This window comes from Phascolarctos cinereus, unplaced genomic scaffold, assembly GCF_003287225.1.
Source record: "Phascolarctos cinereus isolate Bilbo 61053 unplaced genomic scaffold, phaCin_HiC Scaffold_4;HRSCAF=312, whole genome shotgun sequence".
In the NCBI taxonomy this organism is placed as follows: domain Eukaryota; kingdom Metazoa; phylum Chordata; class Mammalia; order Diprotodontia; family Phascolarctidae; genus Phascolarctos; species Phascolarctos cinereus.
In genome coordinates this window covers 12,403,944-12,427,697 of record NW_027555847.1, presented here as the reverse complement: position 1 = coordinate 12,427,697, position 23,754 = coordinate 12,403,944, and the positions used below count along the sequence as shown (strand labels likewise).

Sequence of the window (23,754 nt, the reverse complement as noted above, 5' to 3'; positions counted from 1 at the left end):
AGAGTTACTTTGAGGCTCCATGGGGATAATGCATATAAGTGTTTTGCAGATTTTGAAACACACAATAAACATGGCTTGTTAATTCCATACTCATCTGTGATAATGCCAAGGGTAGCTCTCCCTCATCCAAGTAGATCCCAGCTCACACATGCCTGGCATCCTGTCTGACCAGCCCATGGCCTTTCATTAATTTGTTAATGAGAGTCCACTCAAGTTGTTGACAGACTTCTTTGAATTCTCTTCATATTGTTGGGGTATTAATGGCTCGTGTGGCCATTTCAGATTCTGCATGCCCTTGCCACAAGAACAAACTATCTCCTAATTACTAAGCTGGTATGAGCTATTTGAGTTTCTTAAAGGGATATTTTATAAAATGTTGCAATATTGAATTCAGACGAGGTGACTATGATTTTAATATACTTTATTTAAAAAGTACACAGGTGTAAATTGGCATCAATGGAACAAAGCAGAGAAGGACCACCACCTGTCTACCAATTGATGCCCTGTTTGTGATGAAGTGAGATTATCATATGGCAACTGCACATTTTCATGACTGGCAAAGTAAAAAGATAACCTTTTTTTTCTTGACATATCGTTAAGAGTTTATATCACGCACAGTTAAAATCATGAAATGCTGATGGTTGGACTATATTTCATGTCGTCTATGTTGCACCATATTTCAGTTCACAGTTTCTCCATGTAATTAGCATGCCAATGGAACAAACCAGTCAGTGTCACCTTGAGAAAAGCATCAGAAGCAGCGGGATCATAAGGAGGGCAGGCTTGGCACAAAGGCCCAGGGCTCCCCCACATTCTCTTGCATTTTCCTAAAGGAAAGAATACGAGGATACCATTTTGTTAGCTTGGGAGTCTTTGAAAATGCCTCAGTAATTTCCAAGGGACACTTTGGACTGTATTAACAAGGTCAACACCATGCTCCCCATGGAGGCCCCAGCAATATTGACTTTTCTTTCTTTCCGGTGTTGCCATGGCCAACACAATGGTTACCCAGTGACCAATATTCTGGGAATGGGTCCCTCTAGACTTTGGAAGCCTGGTTCTTAACTAGCAGACACAGGTCTGGCACTCGCACATACCACCATCCTTCCCAACTGGGTGGGACCCTCCAGAGTTTGCATTCCAATGTATAGCTTTTCAGAAGCCCAGGCCACCACCATGATGATGAGCAGTACATTTAAGATTTAATAATGCATGGAAATATGTTTGTCTATATCTCATTGGGCTATAGAAGGGAAAATTTGAATTTACATAAATGTCTCAGATATTTTAAATCAGTGTTTGTGCGCTGTTAATGTTAAGCATTGAGAAGAGAAGCCTCTTTGGTAAAAACAGAACAAAACGAAATAAAAACAATTCTGCATATGCTTTATAGGTCAGCTATCTTTTAAAGACAAGGGTCAGGGCTGGGGTGTCTTCCATTGTTCTGTTTATTTCAGATTACTAACCTTGTGAATTCTTTACTTTGAGATAGACACAGCAGAATAGGAACAGAGAATATGATGGTTAGGATTTGGAGAAATTTGTGAATATTAGAAACAGATGTCAACTAAGAAAATCCAATCAATTGTGTTAGAAATAACAAACCTGGAAAAGGTGATGCAAACATATATCTTATACTATATACCTCAGTGAATTCCAGTAAGAGGATGGTCTTAAACATTTTTTAAACTATAAAGAGATTAAAAATGGGATTATGGAAGGGAGAACTTTAAACAAATTCAAATAAATAGAATGAATATTAGGAGAAAGATAGTTGTGTTCAAACATACTTAAATAAGTAAAATATTCTATAATAAAAACAATGTAAGTAAAATTATAGAAGAATGTTTTGACCACTATGATGGCTAAAATAGTAGTGAGAATATAGAGGGAACTTTTTTTTAAATTGCAGCAGTGTCTCTCAGATCACAGTGGATAGATAGGCAAAATAAATCAACAGATAATTGTGCAAAAAGGAAAGAAACTGTTAGTGACCCAAAAATTCTCATGCAAGTAATAATGAAAGAGATAAAAATAAAGCCACTTGGGATCCGCACTTCAGAACTATCAAATTTTGGCAAAAATAATTGAAAGTAATGAAACTAAATGCTAACAGGTTTGAGGAGAACCAAGTATACTCATCCATTACTGGAGAAATTGTAAACATATTTTTGGTAGGATAATCTAGCAGTTTGCAGTAAACTTTTCTTTTAAAAAAATCTTATCTGTTGACCTCAAAAATTTTATTTCTAGGAATATGTTCTAAAAGTGTTTTAAAAAATGAACCATCCAAAAATTTTCATATTATCATCATATCTAACTGAGAAAACGTTAAATGACTTAGATGTCTAACAATAGAAGAATGATCCAGAAAGTTGTGCAACAGCAATTTTGAGGAATGCAAAGAATCCTGAGAAGACTGAGGGGCAGTGTGGTATAATGAGAGAAACAATGTACTTTGAGACAGAATATCTATTGTAAATCTTGCCTGTCACTTGCTACCTATGACAACTTTGCTTAGTCACTCACCCCCCCTTGGCCTCATTTTCCTCATTTGTACATTGAAAAGGCTGGGCTACATAGCCGCTATGTTCCCCCCTATGATTCTAAGCCCTTTATGAAATAATACAAAGCGAAAAAAAAAGTAGAACCATAAGAATGAACCACCCAGCAATGCCATGGAGAAACCCCATAGCTCATAATTGTTGGGTGAAGTCAGAATAACATGCACAGAAGGTACTAGCTATGTCTATATGCGAAAGGTCTATTGACACACAGACAAAACTTTCTATTAGTTAAATGAGTCCCAATGACAAACAATTTTCATCCAGTGACATAAAAGAAAACAAAGAAAAGAAAAAAATGAGGGCAGTTATGCTGAATCACAGACTCTTGTGGAACAAATGTAAGAATGTTTCATAGCAGGAGAGATAAAGATGGAGTACACAGGTCTCAAATACGATTTTGCAATATCTAGCGGTATCATTGTAGGAAGAAGGACACAGGTGATGGTATAAGACTGTGTAACATAAGTCTTAGCCAGGAACGAGGACAAGCGGTAAACATAAACACAGGGAAATCATCATGCCTAGTGAATTTATACTGAAATGGAGCATAGTTAAATGGAGTCCCTCATATTAGGGACCTTCTCTTTTTACACCCATTTCACTACGATCACTTGAGAGGAAAAAGTGAATTACTATGATTAGTCAAAGAATCTTGATGGTGAGTGTTCTATGATAACTGTTGAATGTAAATAATTATGGAGAGACTTTAGTTGATATGTCAATATTCAAAATTGTTTTTAAAATAAAATCTCGAATTAAAAATAAAATACATTTTTACTCTTCCATGGAGTATCCATTGATTCGTTGTTGACAATGAATAATTGTATTATTTAGATGATGGGTTTGAGCCAGGATAGTGATTCCCATGATCCTAAGATTTGTCTTACATCACTAGTATTTACAGTATGCTAAGTAGCACCAAGCTAGAAAGCTGGACCTAGAGTCAGAAAGATCTGGGTTCAAATCTGGCCTCACACACTTGATGGCTAGGTGATCCTGAATAAGTCACTTAACCTCTGTCTGCCTCAGTTTCTTCATCTAAAAAATGAAGATGATAACAATAACAACTGATTTGCAGTGTTGCTGTGAGGAGAAAAATATATAATATTTGTTAGGTACTTTGCAAATCTTAAATCTCTATGAAAATGCAAGCTATTAGCCTTATATCCCCTCGAATCTTCAGAGGTGTAAGAATAGATGAGGATCTAACAGTGACCAAATTATTTCAGAAGTTGGTTGATCATTTGTGAAGCTAAACCTAACTAGTCACTGATTGCTCAGATTAAAAAGATGATGGTACTAAAGGGTGCATTTCTTCCTAACTGTACTCTCCACCATCCACACCAAAGATGGAGCCACTTCTCCAAGGGAGGAATGAGGAAATGTATAAGGCAGAAACAATTTCTACTGTACTTTGGTATGAAGTCCATACTTTGACAGCAAGATCATCTTTCCAAGTGTGCCAAATTGAGACTAAGAGGAAAAGTGCTTATTCCATGAGTACATGATGGTGGGGTGACCTTGAGTATGGTAAGTGGGTGTGTTTGGGTGGGAAAGGGAGGCTACTTCTGAAGGAGAAATCATCTGTGAATAAACTTCAGGAGAATTCACAAGTTTCCAATACGTTCTAATGTAGGACTATTAGGCAGGCTGGAAGCTGACGGGAGGGAGGCTTTAAATTGAAAATGAAGAATACTGAAATTCTCAGATTTAGATTTTTTTCTGAGACCTTTGGAGGAAATCAAAATCAAAATTAAAAAAAAAGAAAAAGAACGAAAGCGTTTTATAAGGCATGAGAAAGGAAATAGGGAGGTCATAGTGAGAACCTAGAATAATATGAAAGGGACTAAGAAGGTATTTTTTCTCTGCTGTATCTGGATTAAGTAACTAATTCAAATATTAGAGAACAAGAGACATTTCCCCAAAGCATAATTGGTCAGATGATAAGTCCTTAAAAGAAATGTATACTGTTAATCAACAAATAAAATACTTTTTCAGAGCATTATTTTTAAATATTTTTTTTAAAAATAGCTTGAAGGTTTCATCTCACATTCCAACAAATGTTAACAATGTAGGGATTTTGGAAAGACAAATTACACTAATAGAATGTTGATGGAACTGCAAATGGGTGCAACTATTCTGGGAAGCAGTATATACAGAGGAAGTGGCAAGAAAGTCAATTTCCCTTAAATTAGATATTCCCCTACTAGGCACATACCCCAAAGAGACCCAAGATAGAAAAAATACATACATATTACATGTATATGTATATATGAATAGGTCTGTGTATATATTGTGATATAGATATATATGGATTTATATAAATATACTATATGGATATGCATATACATGCTCATATATGTATACATATATAGATACACATATATGTATACATATACATACATCACACACACACACACACACACACATATATATATGTATATATTTATAGCAGCATTTTTTGAAGCTTCAAAAAATTGGAAACAAAATACCTGTTCATGAGTTGAGTGACTATACAAATTATAGTATATGAATGAAATTAAATATTATTGTGCCATATGAAAAAAAAAATCAAATATGAAAAATACATAGAAACCAGGGAGAACTTGTATGACCTGATGCAAAGTGAAATGAGCAGAACCAGGAAAACAATATTTTCAATAACTACCATACTATAACCGGAATTTTTTTTAAATCAAAACTAAAAGTTAGGTGACTATAATAAATGAACCTGAACTGAATAAGAGATATATAAAGGAGATTGTACCTCCTTTCTTTATGAGAGGAGCACTTCGGGTATATTTATAGTTTTGGTTCAATAATTTTGCTGATTTGCTTGCCCCCATCCCATTTTTTCCTCTTTTTCTCTTTGTTTCAAGAGCTCTTTCAATGGGGGAAGGGAAGCAATATATTGGCAGTGAAAATTATATAAAAACATGTTACAAATATTTTAAGTCCCTTTCATTTTTAACACCTTTAACTTGTTTATTTGACCTCTTCTTGCAGACAAAAGGGGCCACACATCATTAAGAAACATCTGTCTTCAGTGGTGTCTTTATCCTGTGCTTGCAGTGGTAAGGAGGGGTTAGGATTAGAAAGGGAAGTATTTAGCCCCTTATTATCCCCCCAACACACACACATACACACACACACACACACACACACACACACACACACACACACACTCGGGTTATGACTTACTTCAGGATGAAAGCCATGACAGGATTCTGGCCGCCTTCTGATTTTCTGTGATTTTAAGCGTTCACACTTAAGGGATTCATTATGTTTACTACAGTTAAGGAGCAATCTTAAGTATGTTACTTTTGAATAAAGGTTTAGAGAGCCTAGAATGTGGCCATAAATTCTCTTAAGGACTTCTTCTCCCTTAGCCCTTTCCCTGCCCCCACCCCAAGAAAAGACTGAAATAATATCTTGTCCTCTTTTCCCCTAAAACCCCAGAATGTTGTGGGAATTAGCTATGTAATTTGATGAATTCTGATTTGCTTTAAATAATGGGATTTCATGCCAATAGCTCATCAGATTTAAAAAAATGAGAATGTTTTTTTTTCCTGATTCTTTATAATTCCTTCCACCTTTACTCACAAGCAGTAGCATGAGTGAATGTGTGATTTCTGCAGGTGCTCGGACTTGCCCAGGAAAGGATATACCTGATCTCAATTGGAGCCATGGTAATGGGTGCCACAGAATCACAGGCACATTGATTATCAACCACCACCATGAATAGATTGCTGCTTGGGATCTGCTGGATGACAAAGGACCTGTAAAAAAAAAAACAGAAAATCAGAAATTTATCACCTTCCATCCATGATTAAGATTCATAAGGCAACCATTGTCCCTTGTGTGAAGATGTCAAGGACCTGTGATTTCATCGGTGTGGGAAATCACTCTACCAATACTGAAACTTCAACCTGTCACTTATCACTGTACAGAATTGCATGAAGTGGTGAGGGTTGATCAATTTTTCCATGGTCAGAAAACTAGCATGACTTGAACTCACTTATTCTTAATTCAATTTGCAGCATTCTATTAGATTCACTTAAATTGCAAACATAATGCTTGGGCAATTGATGAAAAAATGAAGCAACCCTGTCTCAATAGCTTTTTGTCTACTGAAGCTACACCAAACATGCATTTCTTAAACTCTTATATTGTCTCTTTTATTTATTTTATGCTGAAATTGAGAGTTAATGTTCAAATTCAACAGGCATAGATTTAGGATTTATACTAGTGAGAAAATGTGCTATAAATCATAGAGATATGATACATTAAATTCAACAATCCAAACAGATTCCACAAGTAAAGCACCTAGCATGTTCCAGGCACTATATTGGGAGTTACAAACATGAGAACAAATGCAAAAAAGAAAAACAAAACACTAAATTTGTGCTGCCTATAAAGAGCTGATATTCTACTGGTGCCTTGTGAGGAATGATGGCAGGTCCACTGAGAAGCAAAAACTTCACATACACACACATACATGCACACATGCACACATGCATGTGCACACACATATACACACACCAGTAAATGCAAAGTAGTTTTGGCAGGAATGGGCCACTAACAGTTGGGGCGGTGAGAGGATCAGAAAATTTCTCATACAAGATATGGCTCGAGCTGGGTTGTGAAGCAAGATCAGGATTCTAAGAGGAAGTAAAGAGGGAGTGCATTCCATCATGGGTGCCAGCCTATGCAAAGCCACAGACATGGGAAACTGAATATAGTACATGAAAAACAACACATAGTCCAGTGTGTCCAGAATATAGTATATGTGTGAAGGGAAGTAATGTACAGTAAACTTGGGAAGGAAGGCTGGAACCATTTTGTCAAGGGTTTTAAATGCCAAACAAGAAATCATAGTTTATTCTGGAAAAAAGAGGGAAGCCCAGTGGTAAAGAGGGGATGTGATTTAACTTTTGCTTTAGAAATCTTAGGAGACTTATGGTGCATATGTACACAAAGTCAAGTCAGCAAGCATTTATTAAGTACCTACTATAAACTATTCACAAGTATGCAAAGTGCCAGCTAAGGTAAAAGGGGGAAAGGTTGGCATTGACTGGGGAAATCAAGGAGGTCTTCCTGAATGATACGGCTTTTAAGTTGGTCTTTTAGAGGTGAGTTGATATTTCACAGGAAAAGGGGAAGGGACAGGGCATTTTATGTCTAGGTAAGCACATGAGAGAAGTCACAGAGTCAAAAAATGTGAAGTAGTGAGAGGAGAACAGCTTGTAGGTATAGACCAACATCTCACACCATATGCCAAGTAAGTGCAAAATGGGTACATGATCTACATATAAAGGGTGATTCCACAAGCAACTTAGGAGGTCAAGGAATAGTTTACCTGTCAGATCTATGGAGAAGGGAAGAATTTATGACCAAACAGGAGATAGAGAACATTACAAAATGTAATAGGGATAATTTTGATTACATTAAATTTTTTAAAAATTGTACCAATAAAGCTAATGTAACCAAGATTAGAAGGGAAGCAGAAAGCTGGGAAACAGTTTTTGCAGCCAGTATTTCTGATAAAGTCCTCATTTCTAAAATATATAGAGAACTGAGTCAAATTTATAAGAATACAAGCCATTCCCCAAGTGTTAGGGTTAAAGGATATAAAGAGGCAGTTTTCAGATGAAGAAATTAAAGCTATAAGTAGTAATATGAAAAAATGCTCTAAATCACTGTTGATTAGAGAAATACATATTAAAACAACTCTGAAGCACTGCCTCACACCTGTCAGATTGGCTAATACAACAAAAAAAGAAAATGATAAATATTGGAGAAGATGTGGGAAATTGGGAACACTAATGAACCGTTGTTGGAGTTGTGAACTGATCTAACCATTCTGGAGAGCAATTTGGAACTGTGCCCAAAGGGCTATAAAACTGTGCAATACTACTATTAGGTTTGTATCCCAAAAAGACCATAAAAAAGGAAAAGGACCCACGTGTACAAAAATATTCAGAACAGCTCTTTTTGTGGTGGCAAAGTACTGGAAATTCAGAGGACGCCCATCAACTGGGGAATGGCTGAACATGTTGTGGTATATAAATGTAATGGAATGCTATTGTGCTATAAGAAATGATGAGCAGGTAGATTTCAGAAAAACCTGGAAAGGCTTACATGAACTGATGCTGAGTGCAGTGAGCAGAGCCAGGAGAACATTGTACACAGTAACACTGTAACACTGTGTGATGACCAACTCTGATAGACTTAGCTCTTCTCAGCAATACAATATTCTAAGACAGTTCCAAGACTCAAGATGAAATATGCTATCCACATCCAGAGTAAGAACTATGGAGTCTGAATGCAGATAGAAGCTTGTTATTTTCTTTGCTTTTTTTTCTTTCTCATGGTTTTTCTGTTTTGTTCTGATTCTTCTTTCACCACATAACTAATGTGGAAATATGTATAATATGATTGTACATGTATAGCCTATATCAAATTCCATGCTCTCTTGGAGAGGGGAGGTGGAAGGGAGAAAAAAATTTGGAACTCAAAATCTTATAAAAGTGAATGGTGAAAACTATCTTTACATGTAACTGGAAAAAAATAAAATACCATTATGGCAAAAAAAAAAAAGAGCAGTTTGTCCAAGCATAAGGTATGTGGAGGAAAGGAATAGGAAATTGGGGTGGAGAGATAGAGTGATGCCAGATAGTAGAAGACCAGAAGTCAATCAATTTCCATCTGCTGACGCTATTCACTGGACAGAAATAATCATCTTGGACAAGTGGCTCATTTGGATTTGACCTTTGAAAGCCTACATTTCATCTTAAGCAAATAGAAAGGCTAAGAGCACCCAAGGTAATTTTTGCTTTATAAAACATCCTGACAACTCAAGGGCAAAGACCAAAATATAGAACTCCTCATTTCCAATCCTTCATCAGATCAGCCTGGTGCAGGTCATTTCCTTCATCCTCTCTCATATCTTCTTCCTCTTCTCTCAATGTCCCATTGCCAGGTCTCCTTCATTTTAGTGGTTTCCCTCTGAGATTACCCCCAATTCATCCTGTCTGTACCTTATTTGTACATAATTGCTTGTGTGTTGTTTCCTTTATTAGGTTATAAACTCCTTGAAAGCTGGGACTATTTTTTTGCCTCTTTTTGTAGCCCCAGAACTTAGCACCCTAATTCTAAGTGTCTCTGCCTCTAACCCTAACCCTAAGTGCACTGCTGAAGAAATGCTAGTTAACTGATTCATGTTCAGCCTCAGTCTACCAAAGTACTGGGACTTTTTCCCCACATGAGCTGTTGACAACCCAGGTCTCCCCTATCATATATTTAAGTGTCAATTTTAAACCCATATGGGACTTTCCAGAGTCAGGCAGAGCTATACTGAAATCCTTCCTCTGCCACATCATATGGCCATATGCCTCTGGGTCAATCATTAAACTCAATGTGCCTCCAAACAATTCTCAAGGATTCTAAGTTGTAAAAGGGCAGCTGACCTGCGTGGGCAGAGAGATTTTCCTCTGTGAAATGTTCCTGTAGCAATGAAATCACAACTCTGGGCCGAAAAACTATTGTTATTATTATTATTATTATTACTATTACTATTATTTTAACATTTAGTAATTGTCAACAACAACTATTTATTATATGCTTACCATACGCCTTACACTATGCTAAGCACTGGTCAAGCGCTGGTGATAGAAAGACAGAAATAAGTAACCCTATGCTTAAGAACCTCATATACTTGGTGGGGTAGGGAGACAACAGGATTATATAAGCAGACACAATGTATGTTGTTCAGCCATTTTTCAGTTGTATCTGACTCTTTGTGACCCCACTTGAGGTGTTCTTGACAAAGATACTGGGGTGGTTTGCCATTTTCCTTCTCCTGCTCATTTTACAGATGAGAAAACTGAGGCAAACAGGGCCAAGTGACTCAACGAGGGTCACACAGTGAATAAGTGTCTGAAATCAGTTTTGAACTCATGAAGATGAATCTTCCTGACTCCGGGTCTGGCACTTTACCCACTGTACCACCTAGCTGCCCACAGATACAAAATATACCCAAATTAAATACAAAGTCCAGGTGTGGAAAGGCACTGGTGCTGGGATGCTCAAAAGCAGAGGGAACAAAACATTGAGTCTAGAGGCAGGAAGAAGAGTTCAAATCTGATCTCAGATACTTTACTCGTTGTGTGACTCTGGCCAAGTCACTTAACCTCTGCATGCCTTAGTTTCCTCATCAGCAAAATGGAGATAATAATATCATTTACTTCCCAGGGTTGTTGTTTCACAGCTGTAAGATACCGAGGAAGGGGTTGCTTGGTACAAGCACTGGATATTTATACCCATCTGAACTGACAATCAAAACCAGCCAAGCTTCTGTGCTCCTGGCTGGTTTGCTTGCTTTCCTTCATTGTACAGCATAGCACAACAACCTGACCTTGCTAAACCCTGCGTCCCTCTGAAGCCACTCCCAGAGGAAACTGCTCTATGACTCACATAGCAAAGTCAGAGCCAGGGACATCAATGTTCCGCTGCTTCCATGAAAAAAATGACTTCTCTAAACAGAAACACACATGGTGCAGTGATGCCCAGAACCCAGCTGACTCTCAGGGCTGCAAGCGTGGGAGCCCCATGAAATGGGGATGTGATAAGCCCTCTATCCTTGGGCTGTTCAGGAATCTCCCACTCCACTCTACTCTGCTCCTGCCAGGAATGAAATATCACTTGTGAGGTTAAGTTCAGAGAAGCGGCTGCAGCTGTCTTGAATAAACTCAACACTTAGCAGGACCAAATGCACTCTAACATTTAGATTAAAATATATGATTGGTTTTAGGGTCATTTTCACTAATATTCATATTTCTCCAGAATCCTTTCTTCTACTATCCAGAGGCCAACAAGAATAGTAACCACTGGGTTTTCTTCCAAATCATTATTTTCTGAAATCATGCAAGTCCAATGTCTTGAAGAAAAGACAGACATTTTCCTGCCCTGTTTGCAATCAATGAGCTAGAATTTCTCAGTGAAGAGGAGTAGAGTGGCTGCTAAATATTTTAATCCCTGATGGAATTAGTAGTAATGATCATCGTGATAATAATCTTGTTTGACTCATTTTTTTTCCCCTTGGGGTTTAGATAGAAATGTTTTTGAGCCAAGTCAATATTCTGTTAATATCCCTTTTATAGTCAATATTGCATAGAATATTCCACATCTGGATAAAATAGATGCCTTTTGTAGTTGAATAATATTATTATGGTTAATAATAATAATGGTAATAATAATAACAATAATAATATGATCCCCCTAGCAATACACTCTAAACTCCCTAAGAGAAAGAACTTCCTTCCTCCCACCCTCCCTTCCTTCCTTCCTTCCTTCCTTCCTTCCTTCCTTCCTTCCTTCCTTCCTTCCTCTCTCTCTCTCTCTCTCTCTCTCTCTCTCTCTCTCTCTCTCTCTCTCTCTCTCTCTCTGTTTTTTAAAATATACCTACTACACAACACAGCATCTGAAACACATAACACGTTTAACAAAAGCTCACAAAATTGAATTGAGGTCATTTGACTTTTCTGTACTTGTTTCTTTAATTCTAAAATAGAACTAGCAAACTCTTCTTTAAGTATCTCATGGTTGTGTGGGTGCATGCTTGTGAATATCAATTAGAAGAGTTAAGAAATATGATCATGCTTTGAAAAATATGGCATGCTCTCTATGCTATAAAATATGTGCTTTGTGGAAATCACCTAGTAAATGTTATTTTAAAAAAAATACATCAGTAGCCTACCTTAGACACTTATTAGTTATTGACCCATGACATACCAGCCTCAGTTCCCTCATCTGTAAAATCTATAATAAAAGTTGCTGCCTCACAGGATTGTTGTGAGAATCAAATGAAAAGATATATATAAAAGGCTTTGCAAATTTTATATCGCTATATAAATGCAAGTTATTATTAATATGGCGGTCACCATAGATCCATTATAAAAATTTCTTTACTCCCACTCTACCCATTCATAAAATCCTATCTTCCCAGAGATCCACCCCCCACACACACATACATACTCTACATTCCTACCAAACCATCCTGCTTATTATTCCTTGTATGTGACATAACATAGGCAGCCTCCACACCTTTGCACTGGCTGTTCCCAATACCTGGACTGCTCTCTTGCCTCCCTGCCTCCTCTTAGGATGCTTAGGTCACTTCAAGGCCAAGTTCAGCAGTAACTTTTACAAGTGCCTATTTTGATTTCCCTAACCCTAACCCTAACCCTAACCCTTCTCCACCCCACCACCTAATTACTTTGTATTCAAAATGGTCTTGCATTAATTGTGCATGTTTTTATTCAGTGATGTGTGAATGTGTCATTTCCCCTGGAAGACTATAAGATCCCTGAGGACAGGAGCTGTTTACTTTTTTATCTTTCTAGTCACTGACATACAGTAGGTGCCCAATAAATGCTTATTCAATTGAACTAGAGTGAATGCATTATGCCTCTGTTTGGGTAGGGGAAGTTCTATTTGGAAGGGGAAAACCAGTCTGGCCAATTCAAAGGCATTGCCAATGGAAAGATTAAATACTTTTACATATTTTAAAAACTTACTGTCTGTATATTAAAATGATGTGTTGGAGGGATCTGGGCAATGTTAGCTGGAAGTTTCTGTGCACGCTGTATCTTTATGGCCCAATGTGCAGAGTTGAACTCTATAAAGCACACCTCCAACCAGCTGGGCCAAGGAGCTAGGGCTGACGTCAGTGTCATGGAGCATCTGGGGCTTGGCGGCCTTGCATGTGGGAGAATAGGGGCCCATAAAAAGGCCAGGAAGCACATTCCTGACCAGAGAATGACAACAGCAGTTTATGGGCAGGAACAGCTCAAAATAAATGAGGTCCCAAAGTGGGTGCATGTCGGGGGTGGGGGGAGAGGAGGAGGAGGCTCTGATGTGTCCACTCCCAGGACTGAAACAAGCCAGTCCTGTCTTTTCCCAGAATTATAGAAAAGGAACCAAGAGGGATTGTGAGAGTGAAGATGCTCAAGGATCAGTGACATTCCATGGGCAGGCTTTCTCCAACACTGTTTCATTTTATGCCAAAGTCTTCCTAAGGTGAATTTTTTCTGGCCATGGTGGATCTGTGGACAAGTGGCTGAGATGCAGCTGGGGTGCCATGTTCAAGAAATTACACTCATTCCCCTTTTGTCCTTCCCCATCCTTCCACAAGATGGGTGCACTCTAAACAGAGCCTTCAACTACATCACCCAACAACTCACTCTCAGAGCCTGCTTCTGCAAGGTATTTGCCTTAGAGCAAGCTAGCCAAGGGGGGTTGTCAATATCATTTATCCCTTTCTTCAGATGACCCAGAAAGACAATTTACTTACCCAAAGTCACAACTCTTTTCTTCCTTGAATTGTCTTGGACTTACTTTTCTATATTAATTGCCTATCCCTACCCAAAAGAGTGTAAACTCCCTGAGGGCAGAGATGGTGGTTTTATTTTTATCACTGTATTCCTAGCCAGCCCTTAGCCCCAGTGCCTGCCACTTAGTTGGAATGGAGTCTGATTCATTCTTCTTTCTAGTGTGCCTCATGGCCTCTCCAGAAAAACAAAGAGGATGCCATAGCAAATGTTTGTTGAATGACTAAAGTATCACTGAAAATGTTGAGGGCAGGATTTGGAGGACCCAGAAGAGCCCAAGTCCTAGGGTTGTAGAATTCAAATTGGAAGACATGTGGGAAGTCAAAGGAATAAGCCAAGGGGTACATACCTTACACCCTAAAATTTAGCACTTGGCCCATAGGTAGAATGCCCAAACTATGAACTGGAGAGACGTACTTCAGGCAAGGTCTTTGGGGAAATAAGGAAATGTTGAGAATTTTTCAAAACCCTGTGTGTGTCCTTCATGATGCTGAATGGAATCCCTACCACCTTATGGGGGCCCTTGCAGGGTCTACATAATCATAGCTCTCCATTGTTTCCTTCATTGTTTACATGGTAGTAACAAGGTGGCACAATGGATAGATAGAGAGCTGGGTCTGGAGTCAAGGAGACCTCATTCTAATCCAGCCTCAGATACTTACTAGCTGTGTGACCCTGGGCAAATCACTTAATCTCTATCTGCCCCAGTTTCCTCATCTATAAAATGGATATAATAAGAGCACCTACCTCCCAAGGATGTGAGGATTACATGAGCTAGTTTATAAAGTGTGTAGCAAGGTATCCAGCACATTTTTCTTGCTGTCTAGTCATTTTAGTCATGTCTGACTCTTTATAACCCCATTTGGAGTTTTCTTAGCAAAGATACTGGCGGGGTTTGTCATTTCCTTCTCCAGCTCATCTTATGGATGAGGAACTGAGGCAAACAGGGGTGTGTGACTTGCCCAAGGTAACACAACTAATAAGCATCTGAGGCATTATTTGAACTCTGCTCCCCTTGACTCCAAGCTCTGTACTCTATTCACTGTGCCACCTAGCTGACCTTTCTAACATAGAGTAGATGCTATACAAATTCTTATACATGTAGCTCCATTGCTATTCTCATGCCATTTTAGTTGAACACTAGATCTCACCCTCCAACGTGGAGGGGACAACCGGCTGCTCAAAGCATCACAGTCCCAAAGCTCCCAAGGGAGTTGGTGGCCACTGAGGCCAAGTGGCTGAGGATCTTCTCTGTCACAAAGCCAATTGGCGGGCATTGCCAGCTTTGGCTTGAAGAGTTACAATGGGGGGGAACCTTTCTCCTGAGTCCATTATACTTCAGCAGAGCTCGAATGGATAGGGTGTTTTTCCTAAGATCAAGCCCCAGTTTGCAGCTTTGAAAGCATGGTAGTTGTCTCAGGCATTCATCCAGCAAATGTGAGTTGGACTGAGTGCAGGACTCCGCATAGAGGTGGAGGCAGGAAGGCAAAAAAGAATTAAGATGGAGACTCCACAGATGTGTACAGGTCAGCCCACATTGACAGACAATATGGAGAGCTCTCTGACCAGATTTCTTAGGATTAAAATGTCACTTCTGTGCATCAAGTATTCCCAGATTTAGGAATGTGGAAAGAGCATATTTGGGAGTTAGGAGACTTGAGTTTGAATTCTGTTTTTGTGTTTCATGTTGGCATAGTTCATAGCACGCTGGACAGGGCAAGAGGAAGCCCAAGGCTCAAATCTTGCCTGTGACATTTATTAGCTGTGTGATCTTGGGCATGTCACTAGATTTCTTGGAACCTTTGCTTCCTCATATGGAAAGTGCAGAGATTGGATTCAGTGGCTTCTGAGGTGCAATCTCACTCTAAAATGATGATGCTATAATAGTCAGCCTGGGAGTCAGGAAAACCTGGGTTCATTTCCTCTACCTAATAGGTACTAATTCTTTGATTCTGGACGAGTCACTTAACTTTTTGCAGCCTCAGTTTCCTTCTCTGTAAAATGGGGAAAATTAGGGTACTCGCACCATTACCTTCCAGCAGTTTTTGTGAGGACAATATTTTTTTTTATTTTATCTATTTCTTTTCTTTTTAGGCAATTGGAGTTAAGTGACTTGCCTAGACACAACTAGTAAGTGTCAAGTGTTTGGTCTGAGGCCAGATTTGAACTCAGGTCCTCCTGACTCTATCCACTGTGCCACCTAGCTGCCCCTGAAGACAATATTTTGTAAACCCTAATTGCAAAGATAAGAAATTAGCATTATCAGTTTCTCAGGACTTAGAGATGGAAGGATACCTAAGGATCTTATGTCTAACCTCTTCAATTTATAGGTGTAGAAACGGAGTCCCAATGAGATTCAGAGACTTGTTCATAGTCATACAGGTAATTAGCAGCAGAGCTAAGGTTTGAACACAGATTCTCTGACTCCAAATCTGGTTACTCTTGATAGTATTCGTATTTGCATTCATTTTTATATTCATATTTGTCTTACCATTATTATTATTCTCAAAAGGTCCCATCAGAAACCTAAGGAAATTCAACCTCTCTGCAACCCACAACTACTGGGAAAGAAACCATAGACAGCCAGACAGGGCTCTACGATTCAATCCAATTTGACTCAATTCTGTGAACATTCATTAAGGCCTAGCACATAGTAAGGCACTGTGCCAAATGCTTGGGATACAAAGAAAGACAAAAACAAATTAACAACAAAAACCAAAACCATCCTGGGGGCTGAGATTATTGTAAGGAAAAGTAAGGTTCTTGAATACCACCCATGTTGCTCTTTATTCTTGAGAATTTCATTTCCTTAAGTCTCTTTCTCATGTAATCACCACATTCCTTGCTGTCCTACCCCACATCCCCACACATCAGACACACCTCAGCCAGAGGGATGTTGTGTGGCTTCTTCTCTCTATCCCTGCAGCCACAGTCTCTCTCTCTCTCTCTCTCTCTCTCTCTCTCTCTCTCTCTCTCTCTCTCTCAGTGGCATGGGAAAAGCTCTGTGTCCTCCAAGTTAAGTCTGGAGATTTAATGGTGCCAGTCCATTGTCTACATCTTTTGTTATATTCACTTATTTTTGTAAATGCCCACAATAGAAGCATTATGGCATTCCCTTTGTGGCGGCTCCTCATTGAAGCAGGCAGTGATATAAAGAGCTGAGGACAAAGCTTTGTCTAGAGAGCACAATGTTCTGCTGGCATGATGATTATCTTGGAGACAGACTGAGTCAACAGGAGCTGCAACTCATGCCTGTACCCACAGAAGCTCAGTTCACATTTATGGTACAGATGCATACCTTGAAACCAGCTGGGACAGGGAGTCTTGTCCAAGGTACTGTCATCAAAAGGCAGGTGCCTTTGAGGCATTTGAACTGGAAAAAAAAAAGCCACCCAGAGAAACAAGAGAGGGGCTTTCCCAAGAGGAAGGCAGGTTCAAAACAATAGTCAATAAAAGCTTGTTGCCATAAGATGTATTATTTCATTGTGGGCGAGTTTCTATTTTTGCTGATGAGGTCCCCGGACAATCCTCAGGAATGAGAACATACCCAATTTCCCTCTAATCTTGGAGGGAGTATGTGACACCAGGGACCAGCATTGCCAGGATGATTGGCCTTTTCTTGAGGCTATTTCTTGTTAGGCAGAAGCTTTTGCTACTGAAAACAAGGTAAAGATGCCTTGAAAATCCATGGATGACTGTGCTTAGAATCTGAGTCTGGTTTTCTGTAACTGCATGGACCACACATACCCTGTCTTAGAATTTCAGATCCCCTTTGTAAGATCATAGGTGACCCCCTTTTACACAGTACTATAGGAAAATAAAACATTTTAACTCATCAAACTGTAACAATAATATGTGATCGAGTTAAGGACATTTTTTTTTGCCATGGGTAAGAGTTTAATAAATGCTTGTTGATAAATTGATTAATTAAACCATACAGTGATGAGCATTCTAATAAGTTCAGACAACGAAAGTATGAAGACTTCACTGCTGGGGGAATTGGGGAGAATGTTATGGACTACTTTTTTGGAAAATACAATTCAGTAACTCATTATTAGTTGCCGAATACAGCCCAGACTCTGTGCTAGAAACTGCAGATTCAATGTCCACAATCACAAATCCTTCTAGAATGGAAGGATATTTCCTGAACTAGATTTGGGGAGCAAAGGTGAGCATCCAAATCCAAGGCCATGGTCTGCAGTGTTTTCTCTGCTCACGAAATAGCTAAAGGTAGAATAAAGTGTAAACTCGTCAAGGACCAGGGCTGCCTCATCTTTGTCTTTGGTGCGTAGTGTTTGCCCTGCAGAAGATGTTTTATAAATGCTTGTCAAGTGAATGAATGAATGAATGGATGGAGATGACTATAGGTTAGCTTTCAAGTTAAAAGGAAAAGGAAGAACAAAAGAAGTAAAGGAGGAAGGAAAGAATGGAGGAAGGAAAGGGAGGAAGGAAGGGAGAACTACCAAAGACGAATAAAAGGCAAGATTGGAGAGATTAGAGAGGTTGTAGAAGATCCAGGTGAACATGGATCTCTAAACCTGTGCGATGAAAGATTATTCAGAAGGAGACAGTGGATAATAGACCAGATCTTCCAACAGGACAAAGAGGCTGAAGACTACAAAAGCAACATTAGCTCTTCTGTCCCTTTGGGGCCAACGTGTGAGAAGTACCACGGAGGAGAGAGAACTCAGAGGACGGAATGCGGTGGACTTCTCTGGATGTTTTCCTCACGTAGGGCCTCGGTGACATTTCCCAGGGCACTTTCAGAGGCATCCGAGCACCTTCCTCATGAACAGCTCTTTTGTAACATAGACAAAGGACTGAACCCATGCTCCTTGTTGCTGCTGTGCTTTCAGAAACTGAGCTCCCTGCTTAGGTGTCGGGGCTGTTCTTCGTGTATGATTTGGGCGATCATTAATTCATCACAACAGATAGAGGCAAAGCGGGGCATCTAAGCCTGTTGACATTTTTAGAAATTCAAAAGGCAGGTTCTCATTACCATGCTCTGTGCTCAGGGGGACATACTTTTCCATACACCATACATACAGTAGGCAGTAACAATGAACACATGGCCCATATACTCTTAATTCCTAGACATGTTTAAAACAGTTCAACAGAATTAATTTAATATGTCCATAGACATTTACAGTTTGGTTTTTTTAAAGAAAGAACTAAAACCCAGGGTAATTCATTCCCAGATGTCTCAGGCTCATTCATGTGGTTTGATAAAAGACCAAAGACCATAAATGATATAGGATGCATGAATCACGCATGCCTGACAGTCCCTGAAAGGAGGTTAAGATTGTTGGTGGGGAGGAGAGGATCTATTTCTTGTCTAGTCAAATATTAAAATATAAACATGGTCAAGAAATGAAGCAGAGAGAAAATGGCCCTCCCCCACCTAAGATCAATGTAGAGAGCAGCTCTGGGGTTGAGCCCTACTTGGGAAGGAAGTGCTAATGGGGCCCAGCGAAGGGAGCCAGCCATCTGTCAACTTCCACGTGACCTTTGACCTCATACACCTTCATGTCCTCCTGGTCGATTTCAGATTTGCCTGCTCATGAGGAAAGACCACTCCGGGAAAGCCCAGGAAACTTCCTGAAGATAAATTATGAGGCCAGTCCTAGTGACAGGGCTCGGCTGGTGTTTTACTCCCAAGGAAAAGATGAGTGTTGAGGTCATTTTGAGAGTTTCTGGGAAAATCACAGAGGTGGGCTTGTCCCAGAGTCCTAAAGGAAATGTTCAGACACTTTGATGCTCAGCATTTTAGCGATGAACCTGTAAGTGGCTACCTATGTCCCGTCCAGCCTGTGATATGCAGATGCTTGGGGAATGAACGTAGTTTACACAGGCACTATGGATAGACTATGAACTTGCTTAGAAATGAGCATAATGAAGAGACGGCTAGTCTCATTTTGGATACTAGGCAATACCTCCAGTGATTCCAAACTGCTCTTTGCCATGAAAATTATTATTCTTAAAAAAAATATATTATTCTTTAGTACCAAAATCCCCCTAGAGTTGTGTGGTACTGTAGACAGTAGGATAGCACAACCATAGGAGAATGGGAACCGTAAGTGACCCCAAGTGTAACAGGAAGGCCAAAGGTGGCCATAGGCTGGTTAGAGAACTTTATCAGTGAGGGCTTGTGGATTGGAAGTCAGGAGGGATGGATTCAAAATCAAACTCTGCGCTTGCTATCTATGTGACCTTTGAAAAATAAGTTTCTTGATCTTTGAATCTCTCAGGTTCTTTCTACCTTTAAATCTGCGATCCTATGATCCATGGACAGGGGATTTAATCTCTCTGAGTCTCAGTTGCTGCATGACCTGAGGCAATGAACAACCTCTCTGGGCTTCAGTTTCCTCATCTATGAAATGGGGGCTTGGAGTGGATGACCTGAAAGGTCCTGCCTAGGCTTCAATCTCTGATCTTAAAATCCACGGGCAAAAGATTTAATTTCTCTGAGTCTCAGTTGTTGTGTGTCTTTAAGCAATGAACAACCTCTCTGGACTTCAGTTTCCTCATCTATGAGATGATGCATCTCTAAAGTCCCCTCCAGCTCTGATGTGATGTGTCTATGACCTCAGGTAACAGAAGAGGTTGGCTCTGTAATTATGGAGATGAGAGATGCACCTTTGTAAAGCCAAGCTCCTTCAGTGTTGGTTTGGACGATATAAGAATTTTTCCTTTTGAACTTTTACAGCAGCTTTTTTTGTTTGTTTGTTTGCTTCGTTTTTTAGAAACCTTAGCTAAAGTGGGAGCTTAGCATCACAAGCCCAGAGCTGAAGAAAACAAAAATCTCATTTGGTTTGGCAGTCTGATCCTGGGACAGTATCATACACCTCCATAGACATTTTGAGGTTTGTTTTATGGTTTGGAAAATACAGTGGTAGCTTCAGAAAAGGGAACAGAAATCAGTGACATCATATTGGCCATTATCACAGAGAGAAAATAAAACCCAAATCCAAAATCACAAACAGTATTATATGGACCCATTAAACAGATAGCTAGAGAGATGGACAGACAGAGAGACAGATGGATGGATGGATGGACAAACAAATGGACAGATGGATAGATGGCTGGCTGGCTGGCTGGCTGGCTGGATGGATGGATGGATGGATGGGGAGAGGGATAAATAGATACATAGATTCTTCCCACTAAGAAAGCTAAGCTGAGATGGGAGCCCATGTCTCAGAACAGGATGTTTTGTTTTGTTTTTCAGTAGCAAACATTGAGGAAGACTGAAACAGGGATGTAGAATAACAGAGAATCTTTGAAGCCCTCTAACCATCTTGGGAAACAGCTCAGTGAAAGGTAAAGAGAATGGATTTAGAAACAAAGGACTTGAGTTCAAATCCCATCTCTGTCACCTGTGTGACTTTGGACAAATGTCTCTGGTCCCCCACTTCCTGTCCTATAAATTGAGGAGCTTTGACAAAGTGGCCTCTGGATCCTTTCTAGCTCAAAATCAACGATCTCATTATTCTTCACTGGGGAGTAGGTGGCATAGAGAATAGACTGCTGGAATAGGAGTCAGGAGGACCTCAATTCAAAATCAGTCTTGGACATTTACTATTGGTCTGACACAAGATAAATCATTTAACTTCTTTCTGCCTCAGTTTTCCCATCGATAAAATGGGAATAATAATAATAATACTTTGCTCATAGGGTTGCTGTGAGGATCAAATGAGATAATACATGTAAAGTGTTTTACAAACTTTAAACTACTGTAGAAAGTTAGGGTGCTATTTAGTGCCATGGCTAGACAGCTGAGCCTGGAATCAAGGGGATCAGAGTTCAAATGTGGTTTCAGAAATTTGTGAGCTGTGTGACCCTGGGCAAGTCCCTTAACCTCTAACTCAGTTTACTCAACTGTAAAATAGAAATGATGATAACAGCACCTAACTCCCAGGGTTGTAATGAGGATAAAATGACATGATACTTGTCAAGCACTTTGCAAATCTTAAAGCTCTGCCCAAATGTTTGTTATTGTTATCATTATTATTAGCAGCAGCCACAGAAGGAGCAATAGTAGTAGTAATATGATGGCGGTAGCAGCAGCAGTAATAGCAGCAGCAGGAGGAGGAGGAGGAGGATGGTGGTGGTAGAAGCAGCAGCAGCAGTAGTAGTAAGAGTAGGAGTAGTAATACCTTTCATAGATCTAATGCTGAAAGACTAGATTTCACATGAAGAAACTGAAGACAGGGGCATTTCAATACTACTAGTAGTAATATGGTAGTGATAGCAGCAGCAGTACTAGCAACAGCAGCAGCAGCAGCAGGAGGAGGAATGTGGTGGTGTTAGCAGCAACAGTAGCAATAGTAGTAGTAGTAGCAGCAGCACCAGCAGCAGCTGGTGCTTTTCCATTGTGTCTGACTCTTTGTGGCCCCATTTGAGGCTTTCTTGGCAGAGATGCTGGAGTGGTTTGCCATTGCTTCTCCACCTCTTTTTACAGATGAGGAAACCGAGGCAAAACAAGGTTAAGTGACTTGTCCAGGGTCACACAGCTAGCAGGTGTCTGAGGCAGGATTTTAACTCAGGTCCTCTTGATTCCTGGCCTAGAGCTCTATGAACTATGGCACCACCTAGCTGCCCTGCCTAGAATGATAGGACTGCAAGTATTTGAAACTGCTCTGTCAAAGAGGGATTTAATTTGCTCTGCTCAGCCCAAGAGGTTAGAACCAGGAATAACGGGTGGGGGTGGGGGTGGTGGGAGGCTCGATGTCAAGAAAACAAAACAAATTTCCTAATCATTGGAGCTGCCCAAAAATAGTAGGGGCTGTCCCTTAAGGTGGTGGTCAACTTAAAAACTATGTGGACATTGTCAAGTATCTACAGAGCTTTGGTTTCTGCGTCTTTAAAACGAGCATAATAATGGCCCCTTCCACATATAGTTGTTGTGAGGATTAAAAGAGATCATATATGGAAAATGTTTTCCAAGCTTTAAATCCCTACATAAATGCTAGTTCTCAATTCTGGCCAAGCTTGATGGCTTCTCCTGGGGAGTCATGCAAGCTGCCAGCATCAGCACAGCCAGGCTTTGGAGCAAACCTCACAATGTGCTGCTGTGGCCAACTGCAGCGGGCTGGAAGGACAGTAGTGTGGGAGGCTAATTTCAACATATCCAGAGGAAACACTGTGGAACGTGACTGATGTGTCTCTGGAGCTGAGTAGAGTGGAAGACCCACGTGAAAAGAAGTCAGACTGAAATATCAGGTAAATGAGTTTTTAAAATGTTTGTTGTTTTTTCTTCTTCTATGAATTACTAAGGTAATTATCTTAATTCTCCACTTCATATTGCATGTAGAGACATAACCTACAAACATCTTAAGCCATACCCTAAAGACTCTTACAATGGGGTGAGTCTTTGGTGTTTCTTCTCCAGTCAGCCCAACAATCTTCTAGGTACTATTACGTTCAAGGTGGTGGGTTTTTTTAACCATCTTTTAAAATTTTGTCTGTCTCTGTCCTAACTAGATATTTATTTAATTCTCATGCCCTTTATAATGGAGACAGGATGGAAAGGGAGATGAAGAAACCAGCCTGGTAGTCCCTTTAATCAATAGCATTAGCAAAATCCATTTGGAAGTCCTCTCTTAACCAAAATCAGAGGCTCTGGAATCATCAGACTTGTTCCTAACACTGTTTGACTTTAATAGACCCTGGGCATTTGATCCAGTTTTAATCAGGGTTCATTAATCTAAACAATTGTTCACAGTTGCTTTAATTTTACTGATTAGTGGTGATTGTAGCCAAGTTCACACATCCAAAAGTCTTTTTGAAGACTTTATGAG

The 23,754-nt window shown here is 39.7% G+C and overlaps 1 protein-coding gene across 4 annotated transcripts in view; it reads right to left on the bottom strand.

Annotated features, from left to right (window-relative positions):
- Positions 1–404: 404 nt before the first annotated feature.
- Positions 405–23,754, bottom strand: part of CACNA2D3 (calcium voltage-gated channel auxiliary subunit alpha2delta 3) — a 1,023,339-nt gene continuing 999,989 nt past the window's right edge. For all 4 annotated transcript variants that reach the window (XM_020970614.2, XM_020970616.2, XM_020970615.2 and 1 more), the window contains 3 exons: positions 6,234–6,346; positions 5,769–5,851; positions 405–827 (listed from right to left, as the gene is read on the bottom strand). In XM_020970614.2, the coding sequence (XP_020826273.1) occupies positions 735–827; positions 5,769–5,851; positions 6,234–6,346 (289 nt within the window). In that variant the 3' untranslated portion in view covers positions 405–734. The remainder of the gene's footprint in view (positions 828–5,768; positions 5,852–6,233; positions 6,347–23,754) is intronic.